The sequence below is a fragment of the Poromitra crassiceps genome (genome assembly GCF_964638095.1).
Source record: "Poromitra crassiceps genome assembly, chromosome: 14".
Lineage (NCBI taxonomy): Eukaryota > Metazoa > Chordata > Actinopteri > Beryciformes > Melamphaidae > Poromitra > Poromitra crassiceps.
This window is the reverse complement of record NC_139633.1, coordinates 35,045,398-35,069,424: the sequence shown is the minus strand read 5'-3', so window position 1 is coordinate 35,069,424 and position 24,027 is coordinate 35,045,398. Positions and strand designations below refer to the sequence as shown.

Genomic DNA, 24,027 nt, shown 5'->3' with positions numbered 1-24,027 from the left:
TGTATACTGTATTTGGCAAATGGATGGTGGTGGTGGTGGAAACCTAGAAACTAGAGACACAGGCTTGTTCCTGAAAGGTTGCTGGTTCAAACCCGAGACCAGATGGGCAAATCTTAGTTGGGGAACACTCTGCTATCCAGGTGCTCTTCACCAGGCTGAGAAAGACACTTCACCAGGCTGAGGCTGTGCTGAAGAGCTTCTAAATGGAGATATGTGAGTGTGAAGCAGGACAAACTGTCAAGGTGGATTTTGGAATTTTGTAGATGTTAAATGGATGACACACCTATACATTTTTTACTGGAGGCCAAATTTGCTGGCTGTGTGATGAGTATAAGTGACTGGGCAGTGTAATAGTATGACTATAAGTGACTGGGCAGTGTAATAGTATTACGATAAGTGACTGGGCAGTGTAATACTATGACTATAAGTGAAGTGACTGGGCAGTGTAATAGTATGACTATAAGTGACTGGGCAGTGTAATAGTATGACTATAAGTGACTGGGCAGTGTAATAGTATGACTAGAAGTGACTGGGCAGTGTAATAGTATGACTAGAAGTGACTGGACAGTGTAATAGTATGACTAGAAGTGACTGGGCAGTGTAATAGTATGACTAGAAGTGAAGTGACTGGGCAGTGTAATAGTATGACTAGATGTGACTGGGCAGTGTAATAGTGTATGACTATAAGTGAAGTGACTGGGCAGTGTAATAGTATGACTAGAAGTGACTGGGCAGTGTAATAGTATGACTAGAAGTGACTGGGCAGTGTAATAGTATGACTAGAAGTGACTGGACAGTGTAATAGTATGACTAGAAGTGACTGGGCAGTGTAATAGTATGACTAGAAGTGAAGTGACTGGGCAGTGTAATAGTATGACTAGATGTGACTGGGCAGTGTAATAGTGTATGACTATAAGTGAAGTGACTGGGCAGTGTAATAGTATGACTAGAAGTGACTAGACAGTGTAATAGTATGACTAGAAGTGACTGGGCAGTGTAATAGTATGACTAGAAGTGACTGGGCAGTGTAATAGTATGACTAGAAGTGACTGGGCAGTGTAATAGTATGACTAGATGTGACTGGGCAGTGTAATAGTATTCAAACAAACTGGCATAAGCCAGCAGCGAGCACACTCACCGGTGTTTTCAAAGTTTCGGTGCACGGCACAGGAGATACTTGGTAGGAGAGAGAGAGCCAGCACACAAAAATGTCCTTTCGTTTGGTTTATTCCAGCTTAACACCAGGTACAGCACACACACGGACGTTTCAGCCTAACGGCCTTCTTCAGCGTGTTGCTGTGTCAGGCGGAGATGACGTTTAAATACACCAACAACGGAAGTACTTTCAATAAACGAAATAACAAAATTCAGTTACAATATATAAAGAATTCAAGAACCAAGCAATACACAACACAAAAATTCCATTATCAAAGAAAATGTCTACATACCACAATGTATGCATATATAAATACAATAGTTTGGTCAGTCCCACTATGTGAGAGAGCAGAACCAGGCCTAGGTAAAGGCCCTGCTGTATTCAAAGTGACAGGTAGGCGGAGTAAGCCAGGTCTGGACTACAGATAGATACAATACAGAATACAATAGAAATGTCTTAAAACAAGAATTATGCTTAAATAATTGCACGTTTCCACTATAATGGCCCAGAGCGAGGTCCATCTGTATTGTGATAACAGACAGGAGAGATTAAACTAGGGCTGGAATGCATATTAATAAGTACATTAAAAATAGACAATACAAATATGTTGCAAAATTGCACAGTCACAGAAAACAGCCCAATAACAGTTCCTCATTAAGTCCTTTCGGATGCTCTGTCTGAAGAGTGTGAATCCAAAAAGCCTCTCTTTGTAGCAAGGCCCTATCTCTATCCCCACCTCTTTTCAATGGACTGACAGTTTCAATGCCCTGGAACCTCAGGGTGCAAACCTCATGTCCCATAGCATTGAAATGTCTCGCTACAGAAGATTTTTCATACTTATTGCGAATTTTGGATTCACACTCTTCAGACAGAGCATCCGAAAGGACTTAATGAGGAACTGTTATTGGGCTGTTTTCTGTGACTGTGCAATTTTGCAACATATTTGTATTGTCTATTTTTAATGTACTTAGTAATATGCATTCCAGCCCTAGTTTAATCTCTCCTGTCTGTTATCACAATACAGCTGGACCTCGTTCTGGGCCATTATAGTGGAAACATGCAATTATTTAAGCATAATTCTTGTTTTAAGACATTTCTATTGTATTCTGTATTGTATCTATCTGTAGTCCAGACCTGGCTTACTCCGCCTACCTGTCACTTTGAATACAGCAGGGCCTTTACCTAGGCCTGGTTCTGCTCTCCCACATAGTGGGACTGACCAAACTATTGTATTTATATATGCATACATTGTGGTATGTAGACATTTTCTTTGATAATGGAATTTTTGTGTTGTGTATTGCTTGGTTCTTGAATTCTTTATATATTGTAACTGAATTTTGTTATTTCGTTTATTGAAAGTACTTCCGTTCTTGGTGTATTTAAACGTCATCTCCGCCTGACACAGCAACACGCTGAAGAAAGCCGTTAGGCTGAAACGTCCGTGTGTGTGCTGTACCTGGTGTTAAGCTGGAATAAACCAAACGAAAGGACATTTTTGTGTGCTGGCTCTCTCTCTCCTACAGTGTAATAGTATGACTAGAAGTGACTGGGCAGTGTAATAGTATGACTAGAAGTGACTGGGCAGTGTAATAGTATGACTATAAGTGAAGTGACTGGGCAGTGTAATAGTATGACTATAAGTGACTGGGCAGTGTAATAGTATGACTAGATGTGACTGGGCAGTGTAATAGTATGACTATAAGTGACTGGGCAGTGTAATAGTATGACTAGAGGTGACTGGGCAGTGTAATAGTATGACTAGATGTGACTGGGCAGTGTAATAGTATGACTATAAGTGAAGTGACTGAGCAGTGTAATAGTATGACTAGATGTGACTAGGCAGAGTAATAGTATGACTATAAGTGACTGGGCAGTGTAATAGTATGACTAGAAGTGACTGGGCAGTGTAATAGTATGACTAGATGTGACTGGGCAGTGTAATAGTATGACTATAAGTGAAGTGACTGAGCAGTGTAATAGTATGACTAGAAGTGACTAGGCAGTGTAATAGTATGACTAGAAGTGACTGGGCAGTGTAATAGTATGACTAGATGTGACTGGGCAATGTAATAGTATGACTAGAAAAGTGACTGGGCAGTGTAATAGTATGACTAGATGTGACTGGGCAGTGTAATAGTGTATGACTATAAGTGAAGTGACTGGGCAGTGTAATAGTATGACTAGAAGTGACTAGACAGTGTAATAGTATGACTAGAAGTGACTGGGCAGTGTAATAGTATGACTAGATGTGACTGGGCAGTGTAATAGTATGACTAGAAGTGACTTGGCAGTGTAATAGTATGACTAGAAGTGACTGGGCAGTGTAATAGTATGACTATAAGTGAAGTGACTGGGCAGTGTAATAGTATGACTATAAGTGACTGGGCAGTGTAATAGTATGACTAGAGGTGACTGGGCAGTGTAATAGTATGACTAGATGTGACTGGGCAGTGTAATAGTATGACTATAAGTGAAGTGACTGAGCAGTGTAATAGTATGACTAGATGTGACTGGGCAGTGTAATAGTATGACTATAAGTGACTGGGCAGTGTAATAGTATGACTAGAAGTGACTGGGCAGTGTAATAGTATGACTAGATGTGACAGGGCAGTGTAATAGTATGACTATAAGTGAAGTGACTGAGCAGTGTAATAGTATGACTAGAAGTAACTGGGCAGTGTAATAGTATGACTAGAAGTGACTGGGCAGTGTAATAGTATGACTAGATGTGACTGGGCAATGTAATAGTATGACTAGAAGTGACTGGGCAGTGTAATAGCAGAGAGTTCCCCAAACTTCTGACCAGCCAGATATCTTACCAGAGCAACCAGTAGTTGTGGCGGGCGAATTTGCCCCTTGAAACCAGATTAGAGGACCATTTACATTAAGATTAGACTGTTTTTCAGTCTTAACCATCAATTTGCTGAGTGAGTGGCACTGCTCTTGCCCAGATGTAGCCATATAGGCTCAGGGGTTAAAGCAAAATAAAATCTTTTGACTGAAAATTTTTCGAGGCCTATTTTAGCTGTTTCGGGCTTCCTAGAGTGTCCGCTTTTTCCCCACCGTGCCGTCGCTTCACATGGGTTTTCATGTAAAAAAGGGCAGACAGTGTGTACATCACACTCATTTCACTCTCAAGTTCCCAAACATCCAGTAGGCCTAATGATGCATGAATTGTGTTCTGGGCTGATGTTATAAGGTTCCATGTAGGTACTGTATGCCAACAGAGACATGTGAAAATTACTGGCTATAATGAATCACAATTAATATATAGATGTTTTTTATCGAGTCAAACAAGTAGGTTAAGGGATCAGTATAACAATTATAACTAACAGTAGCCACAGGAACTACAACAACATTGTCAAACATATGTCCCAACTAAAGAGGTTCTCTTCCACCAGTCACACAGCTCAGCTCCACCCAAACTCTCACCCCTCCTGTCCCACTGAGCTGATGGTCTGGTAGCCTACTGTTATGAAAACACACCAATTGTCAGACAACACCTAGCATGCCTAGGCTAACCACCTAACGCTAGTGTTACAGTTCAGCATCAAGTGAAGAGGAAACATCCCACTGCACACGAACACGATTACATCTAAAACATGCCTCAGAATTACAGAACTATCATGGAGTCAGGTAACAGATGAAATCAACATCTTGTTATCAACTAACTCAGAGACTAGCAGCAGCTGACACATCTAATGCTAACCAGAAAGTTAGTAACCAACTAGTTACTGCACTAGCAACAGTTGTTTGTTAATGTTATCATGTTGCATTACATTACATTACATTACATTACATTACATTACATTACATTACATCATTTGGCAGACGCTTTTATCCAAAGCGACTTACAATAACACATTTTTGTCAGCAATAGAGCAATCAACTATGGAGTACAGTCTATGACAACTACAACTTCTGAAGGAAAAGTGGTACAAGTTTAGGATAGTGGTACAAGTTTAGGTTAGTATAATTTTTTTTTTTTTTTTTTTTTATGAAAGAGAGAGAGAGAACGAAGTTAGATCAAGAAGGGCCCAGATGGAGCCTGAAAAGGTGAGTCTTTAGTCTTTTCCGAAAGATCGGCAGTGATTCAGCCGTCCTGACCGAAGGTGGAAGCTCGTTCCACCATTGAGGTGCCAGGGACGAGAAGAGTCGAGATCGGGATGAGCGACTTTTGAGCCCCCGTAGCGAAGGAGGGGCGAGGCGACCTGCACCGGTGGAGGAGCGAAGGGAGCGCTGAGAGGTTTGGAACCTGACCATAGATTGCAGGTACAGGGGAGCTGACTGGTGTGCAGCCCTGTAGGCCAGTACCAGTGACTTGAATTTGATGCGGGCCGAGATGGGAAGCCAGTGGAGGTCCTGGAAGAGTGGAGTGACGTGAGAGAATTTGGGTTGGTTGAATACCAGACGGGCTGCAGCGTTGTTGCGTTACAGATAGGTGCCTATAGCTCATTCAATAACGTTAGCGTTGACGCTAGTGAAACTCCACTAGACTTTTTCTCTCCATCAAATAACGTTATTCTGCTGACATGCATCTTTATGATGGAAATGACAATTAGTGACATGTGGTCGTGGAAAAAGCGTCAACCCCCCGCCCTGTCAGGGGGGGAAATACACCGAAAATAATAACGTTAACATTACTGCAGCAAACGTTTGAGCGTGTGTGTGTTAGCAAGTTTTACCTGTCCGTGTCCAATAAAAGACAACTCCGCATCGCGCATGTTTTCAAAGTTCCTCCACCTTTGCAGTAATAAATTAACTGCAATTCTCACAATAACAAACTTCTTCAGTCCAATGCTGTCATGGATAATTTAACGTTAGGAACTAACGCTGTCTGAGAGGCAGATCTGCAACAGTGTTTTGTTTAGCGTTACATATTAGGAGTGGCTTTGCAGGGTCGCGTCAGCGGGCCGAAAACATAGCACAACGTAGCAAAACATTTATCAGCGAACATAGTGGTGCATTGAACAGGCAAGGAAACATGACGTTCAACCTGGAAACCGTAGCAATACATTTTCAGACTACAGCCCAGGAGAATCATTTGGACGTCCGGTTGGAATTTTTCAAAATAAAAGCTTTCATTCAAACTCAATACAATACACATTGAAAATATACAAAGGGGCTTTAATTTTGGTATTTTTCACATTTCATATCTGGCACATGTCAACTTGTCAAAATTCCGAGTCGGATCGAGAGAGGCGCCAGACGGTGAAATGTCCGACGAACGGCTCTTGTGGAACTCTCTGTAATAGTATGACTAGAAGTGACTGGGCAGTGTAATAGTATGACTAGAAGTGACTGGGCAGTGTAATAGTATGACTAGAAGTGACTGGGCAGTGTAATAGTATGACTAGAAGTGACTGGGCAGTGTAATAGTATGACTAGAAGTGACTGGGCAGTGTAATAGTATGACTAGAAGTGACTGGGCAGTGTAATAGTATGACTAGAAGTGACTAGGTAGTGTAATAGTATGACTAGAAGTGACTGGGTAGTGTAATAGTATGACTAGAAGTGACTGGGCAGTGGGTGGAGAAGAGGGCAGTGACAGCTGGAGGAGTGAAAATCAATGAAATAAACTGGTGTCATCAGTGTCATCTTGAGACACAAAATGGCTGGTTGACTGGTTGTGTACCTTCAGGTAGGTTTTAGGGACGACTCCTCTGTTGCCTTTATTGTCCTGCGCCAGCCACCATCCATCTGCCGTCTTCCTGATGATCCTCAGCACCGTGCCCCTCTGAAACACAGGGCAACAAACCAGTTTGCGCGACTTCTCCCGCATTATAACTTACAAATCTGCGGGAATTGACAAAAATATGCACGATTCTCGCAATCCTGCGCCAAATTTTAAGTCCCGGGAAGCAGCACTTCGCGGAAGCTTCGAGCAGGAGCCTTGACATTCACACCAGAAGCACTCTCTCTTCCTCAACGCTTCGCTCGGCGCTGCCCTCCCCCTGCTCACAACTTGCATTGACTTCGTGCCTGGCAGCTCGGGTGCAGCGTGCTTGAAAAATAGAACAGAAGCTGAAACTATCACTGCAGCTGCTGGTGTGATCGGTCTCGCCTCTTAACAAGGACGCTGAAATGAAACTGCCTCCACGCTGCGTAGTTTCAGCATTGCTTCAGCATAGCTTCGCCGTATGGTGTGTCCGGGCCCTGCAAGTCAAAGTTGCTCCTTTGACTTGCAGAATGCACAACTGTTCTATTCTAATCACTTAACTTTCTGCATTTCTCCTGCTTATTTATGAACCTTGTTACATTGAGAAATTCCATCAGCCTGTTTGATGGACAGGAAAGCTTTCAGAATGAATATCTGACTTGTATAAATGGATTACCAACCGTTTTTGATTTGTGATGCCACATTGACGTCACAAAAATCTAGGGACCCCAGAATTTCAGTACATTGGTAATATCATAAGTATCATCATCAGTGACATCATCAATTGGGGTCCCGACCCCAAGGATGGGAACCACTGGTCTACGCGTTGATCTTCACCACACACCAAACAGTGGCTGAAAATAAAGGTGTGTAGTTGCCTTGCGTGAGTCCTATCAGCCCAGAGCCATAGAGATATAAGAGTTGTGTCATCTCCATTCACTCCAATGGACCAGTTGATTTGTTGTATTTGTTTGACCTCGCCATAGTTCCTGGAAGTAAGTTTCTGGATTAAGCAGCAGTGTAGAGTTGCAGCAGAATGGGCCGTTTGTGAGGTACTTTGAAAGGGTTTAAAGACGTTTAAAAAATCAAATTGTATATTATCAGCTTTATTTGATGCATTCAAGCGTACTTCCTGGAACTGTTCCCCCCACACACACTAATAGCTATGTGAGTCATGTGTCTATCAAGCATTTTGGACATCAGTTGGCACCACTCTCTCTTTAGCTCACTCACTCTGTATCAGCCTAGATTTCAGAATGATTCTACTAGGACTAGAACTGTGGAAACACTGTTTGAAGGGCGTGAGCGCCCTCTTCTGTTTGAAGTCAAGATGATGGACAACATTTTTAAGACCAAATAAAAAGGCCAAGATGAAAGAAAATGTCCTCTGTTCAATTGATCAAGTGAGAAACTTTAGGACAGCACGGCGGCAGCTAGACATACATGCTCCAATGTCAGCTTGATGAGGGGGTCCAGGGGAGTCCCCAGCAAAATGAGTCAATGGTGTGAATTCACTAGGATTTCAATGAGTAGAAGTTAGCCCAAGGAGAGAATGTAGTGCATATACTTGGTCATAGCTTTCACTCACTCCTGTTATCTCCCCATCGACATTACATTAAATTATATTATATTATATTATATTATATTATATTATATTATATTATATTATTCTTATTATATTATATTATATCATATTATATCATATTATATCATATTATATTATATTATAGTATAATCATATTATATCACATTATATTACATTACATTATATTATATTATGATATGATATGATATGATATTATATTATATCATATTATATCATATTATATTATATTATATTATAATCATATTATATCACATTATATTACATTACATTACATTATTTAATATTATATTACTTTTTCGGGGAGCTGCACGCCGGCAGGTTCGCCAGCTGCAGCGTGACAGCTTGACACCCGACCATGAGTTCCGCTTAACAAATAAGCAATTTATTTGGCAGTCATGCAAACACATTGAAGAGTGCCTTTTTGTCTCTTTTATTGATTTTTTATAGAAAACCTCTTTTTCATGATTATTCGAGAAGATGGAAAAACATTTGTTAGACCTGGTTATAAGAAGTCATTTTATAGAAATAGTGAAAGGGGCCTTAGTAGTAAAAGATTAGCGAGACTTTATTTGGATAGTCCGGCACCTACACAGAGTCTACAGAGTATAGTAACAGTTTATTAGTTGAGATTGGGCCTGCACGATATGAGGAAAATCTGCGATGTGCGATAACATTGTTCAATATAGCGATGACGATAAATAAACAGATATTAAAGCATGCATATTAGCTATACAGTTCCTATGTCTTTCTGCTTTAATAATGCTAATATAGACCCCAAACATAGCCTATGCCCACTGAATAAAGAAATGAAATACACACTGACTCTAGCTGAAACTACACACAGCGTGTTTGGGCTTTGGCAGAGGTGCACTGTTGCAAGGGAAAGGTGTATGCTGGATTTACAACACAAGACAAAATGATCCGATGCTGAGTGTGAATGCATGACGCGTGTAAATAAAACCACTTTTGTTATTCATTGCGTTTCAGGCAGTCTTTGCGATGTGTTTATTGCGCATGTTCATATTGCGATGACGATGAAAATACGATTAATTGTGCAGCCCTAGTTGAGATTCAACAATTCAGCCGTTTGTCTTTGTCTGTAGATGTTGTATGAATAGCTTATTAGTTTACATTTAACAAACAGATTCTGTTGCTTCCTGTTCCACACACCTGCACCTAGTGTAACATGTATGTTCATAACCTGTTCCACACACCTGCACCTAGTGTAACATGTATGTTCATAACCTGTTCCACACACCTGCACCTAGTGTAACATGTATGTTCATAACCTGTTCCACACACCTGCACCTAGTGTAACATGTATGTTCATAACCTGTTCCACACACCTGCACCTAGTGTAACATGTATGTTCATAACCTGTTCCACACACCTGCACCTAGTGTAACATGTATGTTCATAACCTGTTCCACACACCTGCACCTAGTGTAACATGTATGTTCATAACCTGTTCCACACACCTGCACCTAGTGTAACATGTATGTTCATAACCTGTTCCACACACCTGCACCTAGTGTAACATGTATGTTCATAACCTGTTCCACACACCTGCACCTAGTGTAACATGTATGTTCATAACCTGTTCCACACACCTGCACCTAGTGTAACATGTATGTTCATAACCTGTTCCACACTCCTGCACCTAGTGTAACATGTATGTTCATAACCTGTTCCACACACCTGCACCTAGTGTAACATGTATGTTCATAACCTGTTCCACACACCTGCACCTAGTGTAACATGTATGTTCATAACCTGTTCCACACACCTGCACCTCGTGTAACATGTATGTTCATAACCTGTTCCACACACCTGCACCTAGTGTAACATGTATGTTCATAACCTGTTCCACACACCTGCACCTAGTGTAACATGTATGTTCATAACCTGTTCCACACTCCTGCACCTAGTGTAACATGTATGTTCATAACCTGTTCCACACACCTGCACCTAGTGTAACATGTATGTTCATAACCTGTTCCACACACCTGCACCTAGTGTAACATGTATGTTCATAACCTGTTCCACACACCTGCACCTAGTGTAACATGTATGTTCATAACCTGTTCCACACTCCTGCACCTAGTGTAACATGTATGTTCATAACCTGTTCCACACACCTGCACCTAGTGTAACATGTATGTTCATAACCTGTTCCACACACCTGCACCTAGTGTAACATGTATGTTCATAACCTGTTCCACACACCTGCACCTAGTGTAACATGTATGTTCATAACCTGTTCCACACACCTGCACCTAGTGTAACATGTATGTTCATAACCTGTTCCACACACCTGCACCTCGTGTAACATGTATGTTCATCAATTGTCACATAGACTCTAGGGGTTCTCCGATCCGGCTAAGCCACGATCCGATTCGATTCCGATTCCTGGGGTCACGATCCGATTCCAGAATCGATTCTCGATTCCAACGATTCTCGATTCCAGAATCTAGAATCGATTTTCAATTATGTACGGTAGTTTTATATTGCAATAACACAAAGGTAAATATAAGACAAAAAATTACAAATGTATTAATGCTGGACTTCAAATTCAACTTCTGTATTAGAGTCAGGGCCTAAATTCATTTTGCAAACTAGGGGGGAATTCCCCCCTTATGTTCTTCAGATAAGATGGATTTATAGGCTGGGGGGGATCTGTAGACTTTGAGAAGGATTTATAGATTTTGGGGGGAATACATTAACCAGAGTTCTTAAGTGCAAGAGGTGGTGGCACCGTGGCAGTACAGTACACAAATGACATGAACATTTGGACACTTATTCAGCCGGTATCTTGCATGTTGCGTTCAGGTGCACTGTAAAAAAAATTTTTTTTTTTTTTTTTTTTTTTTTTAACGATTTTAAGAATCGATTCTTGGGAGTTTGGAATCGATCCAGGAATCGTGGCATTAAGAATCGCGATCCTTTCAGAATCGATTTTTTGGAGCACCCCTAATAGACTCTATAGATAATCTGCTTAGAGTTTCAGCCCGACGGGACCCGACTCAGCACGACGGGCTCGGGCTTCAACTTACTCGGGTCGGGTCGGGTGGGGTTTGAATTTTCAGGCCCGGTGAGAACTCTAAATCTGTTGAACAGTTGAATTGTTGAATGTCAACTACAACTAATAAGCGTTTGAAATGTGACAAATACTCTGTAGATTATTATTAGATGTTACCGATGAGTTCATGTCATTGAAGACTAAATCCTAATATTGTTTGTATGAATGTGATCATTTATTTATCGCTTCTTCTGCCATGTTGCTCCATGTGCAGGAAATGATGAACCATCACAATGCCTTGTGGGCCGAATGCTGCCCTCGCAGGGGAGATCTCGGGAAACAGGAAGTAACTCACCTGAACAGAAAGATCTCCTTCCTGTTCTCCTCTGAAGTCGCTGAGTGCTGTGTAGATACGAGGGTCAGACTGAGAAGGCGGCTTCACTGCTCTCTTCTCATCTTCATCATTGACGTCACCGTCGTCATCGTCACTGTCATCGTCGTCAGCTTCCTCGCTGTCTTCCTTGGAGGTGTGACTGTGGATCAAAACAAAGCATGTGGAAAAAGAGCCACACCGTCTAACATGACTTTGCAATGTTAATTGACCAGACGGGCGTCCGGCTAGTACACCGGTAGATTCCTCGTATAGCAACACAAGGGTCGCAGGTTCGAGCCCCTGTGTTACCTCCAGGTTGTCGGGCGTACATACAGGCACAATTGGCCGTGTCTGCGGGTGGGAAGCCGGATTCAGGTTATGAGTCCTGGTCGCTGCACTAGTGCCTCCTCTGGTCGGTTCGGGGAGCCTATTCCAGGAGGAGAATAACGTAATCCTCCCACGCACTACGTCCTGCCGGTGAAACTCCTCCTTCAACAAACAAGGGGCATTTTCCCACTGATCTTAAATCAGCCAGAGTTATTCCTATCTATAAAAAAGGAAATAAACTAGACCCGGGGAATTACCGTCCTGTCTCGATCCTCAGCACGGTGTCAAAGGTTATGGAAATAATCATCTTTGAGCAAATAAATGAATACCTGTCAACAAACAACATCCTGTATGAGTTTCAGTCGGGGTTTAGAATATCTCACTCCACAGACACATGTTTGCTGTACCTGACAGACCAAATTAGAACAGAAGTAGACAAAGGTAAATATTGTGGAATGGTTTTATTAGATTTACAAAAAGCTTTTGACACCGTGAACCACAATATACTGTTATTTAAAATGAAGGCTATGGGTTTAACAGTGCTTCGCTAAGGTGGGTAGAGTCATACCTAAGGGGGAGGAAGCAAGTGGTGGAAGTGAATGGCACCATGTCATCTTCACTAGAGCCAACTTGTGGGGTGCCTTAAGGGAGCATTTTAGGTCCAGTTTTATTTCTTTTATATGTCAATTACTGAGCATGAAGAGAGCTGCGCGCTTGACATCGGTCCTAGTGATTCTTGCTTCTGGTGCGGCAGTCAAATAAGATACAGTAGCAAGCAGTGGAGGACTCGCACACAGAACTATAGACAAGACAAAGTCTTAAAAGATCAGATCCATTTTATTGTCAGTGCTGCACTGACGATAGTCCAACTAGGACTGAAACGTTTGCTGCCAATTTGTGCCGATCCTACAATAAAATGGATCTGATCTTTTAAGACTTTGTCTTGTCTATAGTTCTGTGTGCGAGTCCTCCACTGCTTGCTTTTATATGTCAATGACATGAAATCTGTCTGTGATTGTGATTTGCTTCTTTTTGCGGACGATGCTGCTCTACTGGTCTCACACCAAGATAAAGGGGAGGTAGAAAGGATCCTCAGCCGAGAACTACTCAGGATCAGTTGCTGGCTGGTTGATAACAGGTTGTCCCTCCACTTAGGTACGACAGAAGCCATCCTCTTTGGTTCTACCATTAAATTGAGGAGGTCTCCGGGGTTTAGGGTAGTGGTGGGAGACGTAGAGGTCTCAGCCAGAGAGGAGGTTACATACTTGGGCTGTGTGTTGGACAACACCTTATCAGGAGAGAGCATGGCGCAGAGGGTAGCCAAAAAGGTTAACCAGAGAGTGAAATTCCTCACTAGGATTTCAACCTCTGTTAACAGGTATGCTTTGGAGATTCTAGCGGGAGCCCTGGTTCAATGTCAATACGATTACGCATGTTCCTCCTGGTACACCAGCATCACATTGTCACTGAAAAACAGGCTCCAGACAGCGCAAAATAGATTAGTCAGACTCATTTTACAATTGAATCCCAGGACTCACCTACTACAGTCTCATTTCGACAGCCTCAAGTGGCTCAGAGTAGATGAGAGAGTAACACAAATCAAACTCGGCATGGTCCACTGCAGGATAGTCAACAATGTTGTCCCAAAATACCTCAGAAATTACTTCACCAAGGTCAGTGATGTACATGGTCACGGCACTAGAGGGAGCCCTACAGATTTGGTCCCAGTAAAATGCAAAAGATGCATTGGCCAGAATTCATTTCTATACTCAGCGGCAGTAGCCTGGAACAGTCTCCCAGCTGAGATTAAGACAATCAGCCCCTATCCTTCTTTCAAAGTAAAAGTCAAGAATTGGATCAGGAGAAGCAGAACCTGGATTTAATGGTAGCCAGAGTGTTTGAGGTGGGGGCGACCTCTTGTCGGCCAGCCAGTAACTGAGCCGGTGTCTCAATCGATCCTGTATTTTATTAGATTTTATTTTATTTATTTTACTTGATTATATTTTATTGTACGTATTTTATTAGGATTTGTTGGGTATATTTTTAATTGTACTAATTGTCTTTTATTTTATTTTATGCTTATTTTTATTGATTATTCACTGTGCCCTACTTCCCCATATTATCCTCCCCCCTGCGTGGCAGGCACACCCACGCGTTACCCGCAGACTCTGACAAGTGCTTGATGCACTCATACTGTTATACACTTACACACATCCAGGCATACACACAACAGTGCACATTTTATCACAGTCATCTTAAGGACCGCAATGGAAATAAGCTGTTAGCTTTATTGCGTTTTTTATCCTTTTGATAATGGTGGGCCTGTGTATGTATATATGTATATACTGTTTGTTCATTATCAATAAAGAACTCAATCAATCAATCAAAAAACCACGGTAATACTTAAAGCATATTTGAACATTTGAAGACAAACTGTTACGTTACGTTTCTGCTAACATATTCACCTTATGTAGCCACGCCCATTTAACCCGGTTGTGTGGTCGTGTGACGACTTCCGGCAAAAAGAAAAAAGAAAAAGGCGGACTGCTCCAATATCATCTAACTCTGAATTAACTAATAATTTAGCCAATTGTATGTAACATACCAAATAAAAGCAAACGGCAATGTCTAAGAATGCAATGCCATGTAACTGGCTCGTGAATTCTCGCATTCCAGGGAATTACGTTAACGTCTGCAGGTCTTATAGACGTAAGTGGCTCGAGCTGCGCTCGGATGAGAGAAAACCATCTGAAGCTTTCTTTGTTGGAGTCCAGGTATGTTTTACAAGAAAGTGCTCGTCATTGTCGATGATAACGTTATCTGACCTGGCTAAGAGTGGATACTCGCTTGCTTGCTGTGTACCGAGCTCAAAGTAGTAGGCTACGTTCTTTGTTTTACCCCCTGCACTGTCCGCTACAAGAACAACTCTCTTATTTGACGTTCTTTTATATTTTGCGCCGTGACCACCGAAGTGTTAACACGACCCGGAAGAATTTGGCCCACCCCCGCGTCTGAACATAAGGTGAATACAACACACTTTTTTTGTTGCATGTTTTGCAAACTAATAATAACATATTTTGTCAAGAATATGGTTATGGCAGAAATAGCCTGAAATATGGTGATATTATTTCAGGGCCATATGGCCCACCCCTACCGTGCAGCAGCGCTGGGTCCTGGAGGTGAAAGCTCCAGAGAGAGGCTGTGGAGATGCTCCATGAGGCCCTGCAGTCGTCTCTCCTCCTCCTGCTTCCTCTGCTCGTAGTTCCCCACCGGAGCCGGCTCATCGGCCTGACGACAACACAGACAGCAGGTTATTGTTTCAGTTTAGGTTAAGAGTCAGCTTTGATCAGACACAACACAATATAGTAGGGTTACATCAAACTGTCTGGAAAAGACCAAAGAAAACAGGTCATATTAGTTGTTTGTCATTTTTGTGATGCAGAACTTGAGGCTCATTCTACTGCTGAACTCTTTACAGCTTATTTAGGCTTCAAGGAGAACTTCTGGGCGTCCTGGTGGCTCACCTCGTAGAACGCGCACCACAAAGGCTGTTCTTCACGTGTCCGACCCGGGTTCAAATCCAACCCGTGGTCGTTTGCCACATGTCATCCTCTCTCTCTCCCCACCTTTCCTGTCTGCCTACTGTCCTATCTGATCAAGACAAAATACCCCCCAAAATAATCTTAGAAAAAAGGAGAACAACACTGATTTGTTTTGCACATGATCTAACACATATCCCAAAACTGTAAACAATTTGCAGGCGTTCATTTAGTTTGACAGTTATTGAGAGTTGATTTGCATTCATTTAGTTTGACAGTTATTGAGAGTTGATTTGAATTCATTTAGTTTGACAGTTATTGAGAGTTGATTTGAATTCATTTAGTTTGACAGTTATTCAGAGTTGATTTTAATTCAGTTTTCAAATATGTTTGAGATCATGTGCAAATAAATCAGCGTTTTTTTCTCCGGTGACGTCCTTTAAGTGTAATCTAAAAGTATGACAGTATGGCACTAACCTTGGTCAGCTTCTTCAGTGTTCCCATCATCTTCTGAGCCGAGGTCTGCAATTCTCGACACCTGTTTGTTAAGTGGACACATTGTCTGTCTGTCTGTCTGTCTGTCTGTCTGTCTGTCTGTCTGTCTGTCTGTCTGTCTGTTTACCTGTGAAACGCCTCTTCAGTGGCTCCACACCGACTCTTCTGCACATCCTGCAGCAGACTGTCAACCTGGGTTAGAGAAACAGTCCAGAGCAGAGGTGGCCATTCGAGTCAAATGACTAGTACACACAGTTTAAAGACAAGCTGAAATGGGTCTTTGTGACGTATTCCCACTGAAACAGGCTAGAGAGGCGGGACATAGCCTGTGGAGGAGTTTGATTTGACCATTGGAAAGTGGGAGGGACTGGAGTTGACGTTGGCCCATCCTGGTGCTTGAATGCTGCGTAGGGCTTGTTCTGCCCTCAAATCGAGTGGGATCCACATTATGGATCCCACTCGATTTGGGGCAGAACAAGCCGGCACCGCTCCGCACCGCAAAATTATGTATTTTACCGGACAAATCTGAAAGCTACCGGTCACGTTTCAATAAGTCTGTGTACAAACACAATATCATGTAAATACAGCGCTGTGGAGTGGCTCACTGCGCGAGCCTCGGAGCAGAGGACCGGGAGGGTGCCTCCGGGCGGATCGCTGTTTCCAAGCCAAGGCAGAGTGCTGCTTGCTGGCTTGGAGCATCCAACCAGCCACAGTAAGAGCCGCGGTAAATAACAATATTCCTGGAATGCGAGTGTAACAAGGCAGTTACATGTCCTTTGCATTCTACATTAAATGAAGATATTACTGTTAATTTTATGTTGTATGTTACTGTACATACTTATTGGCCAAGTATTAACAATTATGGGCTGGAAAAGTCTGCCCAGGTGGGCTAAATTACTGGCTTCCGTAGGAGGACTATCATATCTTCGGATCTGCAATCGGACGTCTGAGACAGGAGAGTGTTTTGAACAGCCTTTCCCCTTTATTGCCTATTGGAACGCTATGTGCACGAGTATATTAAATATAATATACAGAGTACAGTAGTAGGGTCACTTCTGGGGCTAGGTTTCTGGTGACTCGGGACTCGACTTTGATGATTCTAGTCTTGAGAAAATATCTTGGTTGTGTAAATGACTTTGATTCAAAGTGATTTGATTTGTTCCCGCAGACGATTGAATTTAAATTCTGTTTTCTGAATTTGTATATGGAATGATTGAATTTGTTGAAGTTGAAACCAATTTGATAACAAAAACATAACACTTGTGTTTTGATCCTTTTTTTTAACGTTTAAAAGTCTAAGAAATTGAGTTTTCTTTCATATTGTAACGTATCGGGTAATTACGTGTATTGGGGTGTTTCCGTGCTTGGCTAGGAACTGATATGTGTGGGTGTGTTCCTAGGGGGAAGGGGATATATGTGACCAGCGGCCGGGGCGGAGGCCAGTCAGGCCAGGGTGGGCGAGCTGACCGGGTGGTTTAGAGCTAGCAGCGAAGCTAGCTGCTAGGAGCGTGTATTGTGAAGACAAGAATAAAAAGCCTGTACCAACTTCAAGTCTCCAGTTCCTTGGACGAATACCCACTTCGTTACATTGGTGCCAGACAGTAAAGCGGTAACGCCTCTGATTCGGCCGAGAGGGGAGAGGGTGAGAAGGAACGGCAAAAGAGACGGGTGGTGCGGCTTTTTGGCTCTAGAAACTAGCGCTAGTAAGTTAGCTACCAGGGGTGCTAACTGCTAGCTGCTAGCTGCTAAAACCACGTGCGATGGTGCGCGGAGAATCAAGTATCTCCGGAGAATGGCCATCGGTGAACGGGAGGAAAAGAGAGCTGACGGCGGGGATCAGCTCGATGCTGGCGGGCATGGAGGCCCGTGTGTTGAGAGAGGTCGGACGGCTGGTGCAAGAGACTCCTGCCTGGGCAGTAGAGGTGATGCGGGCGCTGCGAGAAGTCATGCAGCGGGTGGACTTGATGAGCGCGGAGGTAATGCAGCGGGGAGAGCGGCCGGAAGAGCCATGGAAGAGACTGTGTTGGACCTGCAGAGAGCCGGGCCACGTGGCGAGGTGGTGCCGATGCGGTTCCGGGAGACGGACCGGGTATGCGGGACAACGACATGGACAGCAGGGAGCCTGCTGGGCATGTAGCGCGATCGGACATCTAGCCAGAGAGTGTCCAGAGGCTGTCGGAGATCGGGGGACAGCGGGAGAAGAGAGACGTGCAGGCGGCAGACAGGTGAGACTCTGCTGGACTTGCCAGTCACCGGAGCACTTGGCCAGGGACTGCACTGAGAGTGTGGAGGCCGGAGGTGAGACGCAGGCTGGGAAGAGCGTGAACAGCCAGAGGGAAGAGAGGGACATCGTCTGCAGCGTTGTTACAGTCGGGAGAGCGACGCTCGTGTCTCCGAGTGAGCGAGAGGGGTTACCGCCGGGGGAACCGGCCCAGCCTAACCGCTATACACCCCCTAACGTTGCACTGCGGAGAGCCGAGGGGAAGATCGACGCCGGTGGTGTTCGCTCTGCTGTCCTCAACCCTGGAGGAGGGGGACGGAAAAACGAGCGGAGAGCCGAGGGGAAGATCGACGCCGGTGGTGTTCGCTCTGCTGTCCTCAACCCTGGAGGAGGGGGACGGAAAAACGAGCGAGTGCGAGGCCGGGAGGACGACGCCAGGGTCAGCTGGAGAGTCGACGGGCGCGAGTGGAGACCGGAGGACGAGGATGTCGATCCGGTGCTCGTTCGTGCATTTGCTACTGGAACAAACAAAAAGGGGGGACCGAAAAGAGTGCTTCAGGGGAATTGGTGAAGCTGGGAAAAGGGGGGATGGAAATGGGGTTTAAAAGGGACTAAATGTGGGAAATGTGGGTTGAATTTAAATGTGTGAAAAAGAAGGGAAATAATGAAAACTAGACATTATGGAGTGCCTAATGGGAAACTAGACATTATGGGAGTACCTAATGGAAAACTAGACATTACGGAGTACCTGATGCAAACTGGACATTATGACGGGGGTGCTGAAAAGAAAAGACTGTTTGTTGGGGAATTAGAATTTGATGTGGTGATGGGAAAAAATATTGTGTTGGGTGTGTTTTGGTACAGGGGGATGTGTGTGGGTTGTGCATGTCGCGTGGAAGCGACATTAAATTTGTGTGGGGGATGTGTAACGTATCGGGTAATTACGTGTATTGGGGTGTTTCCGTGCTTGGCTAGGAACTGATATGTGTGGGTGTGTTCCTAGGGGGAAGGGGATATATGTGACCAGCGGCCGGGGCGGAGGCCAGTCAGGCCAGGGTGGGCGAGCTGACCGGGTGGTTTAGAGCTAGCAGCGAAGCTAGCTGCTAGGAGCGTGTATTGTGAAGACAAGAATAAAAAGCCTGTACCAACTTCAAGTCTCCAGTTCCTTGGACGAATACCCACTTCGTTACAATATATTGAATTGAATGATACTGGGCTGTTGAATTGCTCTGACTTGACTTGCTGTTCTATCTGGATACGTGTGTGCATAGTACCTCTCCTATCTGGTACGCGTGATGACAGGATCTACTACACAAACTTTGTTTCAGTTCAGCCGCCTGTAACGTTACATGGTACCTTTCATTTCCTGGTGTCGACAGAACATCACAGTGAAATACAGAAGCGTGGTACAAAGGAACTCACACACAGCACAGCTCGTAGATCAAGACTCAAGCGACTGCATTCAGCCTAGCCTGGTAACCAGCCCCAATGAAAGTGCTGAATGAAGAGTAGGTGCTGCTGACAACTGTGATTCATATGGAGCTGGATACCAGGCTACATTCAACCTAGCCTCAACGAGAGACTCATCAGTCATTCTGATGAGTCTCGCGTTGAGGCTACATTCAACCATAGTTTACTAACAAACCTGTCGTTTGATGTCGTCCGTGTCTCTCTGGACAAGTTGCAAAGGTCCTTTTCGTTTTGGAGGCATTTGCACAAAGATAAACAGTCCACATGTGCAGCTCTGCAGACGCTGCTACTCCATCTGACAGCACTAGCTAGCGTTAGCAAACATGCAGACGTCCTGCCATTGGTCGCTGGCCAACCGTCTTCTTCTTCTTCTTCCTCTTCTTCCTCTTCTTCCCCTTCTTCCCCTTCTTCTCCTTCTTCTCCTTCTTCTCCTTCTTCTCCTTCTTCTCCTTCTTCTCCTTCTTCTTCTTCTTCTTCTTCTTCTTCTCCGTTTTATGGCGGTTGGCATTCTTAATTGTTGCATTACCGCCACCTACTGTATTGTAACAGCTTCACACTTTATGGTCATTTAGTTGCATGGTTGCAAGTCCACCCTTTTCTCCCCGAGAAGAGCCTGGTGACGCGAGGTTATGTCCACCCAAGTGGCAACTTCGTTGGATTACGCCTTTCTGTCAGAGATAGATAGATAGATAGATAGATAGATAGATAGATAGATAGATAGATAGATAGATAGATAGATAGATAGATATATGGATAGATAGATATATGGATAGATAGATAGATAGATAGATAGATAGATAGATAGATAGATAGATAGATAGATAGATAGATAAGATAAGATGGATAGATAGATAGATAGATAGATAGATAGATAGATAGATAGATAGATAGATAGATAGATAGATAGATAAGATAGATAGATAGATAGATAGATCGATCGATGAATAGATAGATAGATAGATAGATCGATCGATGAATAGATAGATAGATAGATAGATCGATTGATCGATCGATGAATAGATAGATAGATAGATCGATCGATCGATGAATAGATAGATAGATAGATATATGGATGGATAGATATATGAATGGATGGATGGATGGATGGATGGATGGAAGAGGTCCTATATATATATATTTATAAAACGGCTCTCTCAAATCAAGCAATCTGATTGGTTCACAGCCATCGTATAAATCCCGTAACCCACTCCAATAACCCATGGCCACGCAACTCATAACCCATGGCCACGCAACTCTCTTACTAAAAGGCTTTGGTTACAATGACAATGTAGAAAAAACAAATGGCGGAGACAGCTGTCAGATCCTTGTGAATCGATCTTCGCTTATAACTTTACTAATACTTCGCAGAAAATTATGTTTTGTACAAGAATAGATGCGGGCTAATGTCTTCTTTGCAAAAGAAAGGCTGTTAACCCCGCATTTAACCCCGTAACGTTAGTTGGTGTCGGGCTTTCCAGAAAGCTCTCAGCTTCTCAGCAAGCGCTGAGAATGCAGCGCTGCGCTCGAGCTGCGTGTTGGGCTTTCCAGAAAGCTCTCAGCTTCTCAGCAAGCGCCAGGATTGGCCAATGTCAACTTCAGTCTCAGAACGATCCAATCAAATCACCCGCACGTTCTTGCGGTCCCGCCTTACAGTAGTGTTTCAACTGACTCTACCAGAATGCCATGGCAGTCGGACTTATAGTATTACTATTATTATTATATTATCATACTTGGAAACCGTTTTATAAAAGCAGTATAGCACTCGAGCTGCGTGTGTTGTGGCATTCAAATTATAATTATTATATATATATATATATATATATATATATGTATATATATAATAATTATAATTTGACTTATGTTTTAGAAAGGGAGCATTCCATGCACCCAATTTCATTTCTAAAGCCTGGGAAAAGAGAAAAAATATGCTGTATATTTGATTTGAGTTCTATAATGTGTACGTTTGTGTATATGTATCCAGTGTGGATATGTTTATATATACACACACACACAGTGTGTGTGTGTGTGTGTGTATATATATGCATACATACTGGATGTTTGTGTCAAATTGTTTACACACCATGCAAGATTGTTGTCTTTAGTGTCTTATAAGCCCATGCGGGCTGAGCACCCTGTGTGCATGACACTTGAATAAAAATATCTATCTATCTATCTATCTATCTATCTATCTATCTATCTATCTATCTATCTATAGGCTATCTATCTATATATATATATATATATATATATATATATATATATATATATATATATATATCTATATATATAGACTGTGTGTGTGTGTGTGTGTGTGTGTGTGTGTGTGTGTGTGTGTGTGTGTGTGGGTGTGTGTGTGTGCGTGTATATAACAGGTAATACTGATAGAGCCTTGTATATTACAAGGTAATACAGATACAGCCTTGTATATAACAGGTAATACTGATAGAGCCTTGTATATAACAGGTAATACTGATACAGCCTTGTATATAACAGGTAATACTGATAGCAGCCTTGTATATAACAGGTAATACTGATACCAGCCTTGTATATAACAGGTAATACTGATACAGCCTTGTATATAACAGGTAATACTGATAGCAGCCTTGTATATAACAGGTAATACTGATACCAGCCTTGTATATAACAGGTAATACTGATACAGCCTTGTATATAACAGGTAATACTGATACAGACTTGTATATAACAGGTAATACTGATACAGCCTTGTAATATAACAGGTAATACTGATACAGCCTTGTATATAACAGGTAATACTGATACAGCCTTGTATATAACAGGTAATACTGATACCAGCCTTGTATATAACAGGTAATACTGATAGAGCCTTATAACAGGTAATACTCATACAGCCTTGTATATAACAGGTAATACTGATACAGCCTTGTATATAACAGGTAATACTGATACAGCCTTGTATATAACAGGTAATACTGATACAGCCTTGTATATAACAGGTAATACTGATACAGCCTTGTATATAACAGGTAATACTGATACCAGCCTTGTATATAACAGGTAATACTGATACAGCCTTGTATATAACAGGTAATACTGATACAGCCTTGTATATAACAGGTAATACTGACACTGCCACATCTTCCAGAAGATGTGGAAATGGTTTGCCTCATCAGACCCACAGTTTCTCCAGCATGTATGGTTTACTGGTGACATATGGTTTAATTTTAGGTGTAATAAAAAACCTTATAAGGTTCTTCCAACTAAATTCATGCCACTGCAAGGAGCAGGAAGTAGAAAAGACTGTTTCACACATATTCTCCCATTCACGTTCAGTTATTGTATGGTTTAGTTATTTTTCCCATCTTTTTTTTTATATCATTTGTAGTATTTCCCCCTTCCCATTAGAATTCCCTGGTACAATTTTGAGACTATTGATTTAGAATTACTTTTGTATGCCATTACCATTAATTGTATTAGACCACTGGGTTCCCGAGTTATTTCCCCAATCTTAATTTCTTTCAATAAATAGTGTCGTGCCTGCAAGTATCCAAACAAATCTTCCTTCTCCAAGTCCTATTTTTTACTTAGTGTTTGAAAGCTCTCTAATGTATCTCCATCCATTATATTACAATAGGCAGTAATACCTCTATCAGCCCAGGATTTGAATCTGGAACTCATGCTGTTTGGCTTACAATCTGTCTTTTATGACATCAAACCAAGTACACAGAGTAGGCTAAACAATGTAAAGGGACTCAGATAATTCTGATGAGATAATGTGAGCTTATAATCTCCACTCATTGCTTGTATTGGGATCCCCCTGCATTCAGTCTCAATCTCTTTCCATCTTGCCACATACTTATCATCACACCAAAGAGCTATGTTTTTTAATTGGGCAGAGGAAATATAATAGTTTTGAAGGCTAAATGGCAAATATAGTTTGTTGTCTCACTGGATTAGTCTTTAATTTGATTTGAGAAATAAGCTCATCCAATGAAAATAAATGCTATGAAGTTGATTATTTTAAACTGGATGAAGGATTTTTATTTATTTTTAGGGTAAGTCAATCTGCTTTCAAAGTTATTTTCTTTGTCACTTTTCATTTTGAGTTTGAATGAGACTAAAAGTCTTGGAAATATAGCAATAGTTTTGTAAATAGTTAGTTTGTAGCCTACATAGTTAGTTT

At 42.3% G+C, this 24,027-nt stretch overlaps 1 protein-coding gene across 1 annotated transcript in view; it reads right to left on the bottom strand.

The window, feature by feature from the left end:
• Positions 1–24,027, bottom strand: part of LOC310789166 (nephrocystin-1-like) — a gene marked incomplete at its 5' end in the record, with an annotated part of 62,579 nt that overhangs the window by 37,322 nt on the left and 1,230 nt on the right. The window contains 5 exons of the mRNA XM_083650756.1: positions 6,792–6,893; positions 11,796–11,973; positions 15,295–15,428; positions 16,157–16,217; positions 16,302–16,366. Of these exons, the coding sequence (XP_083506882.1) occupies positions 6,792–6,893; positions 11,796–11,973; positions 15,295–15,428; positions 16,157–16,217; positions 16,302–16,366 (540 nt within the window). The remainder of the gene's footprint in view (positions 1–6,791; positions 6,894–11,795; positions 11,974–15,294; positions 15,429–16,156; positions 16,218–16,301; positions 16,367–24,027) is intronic.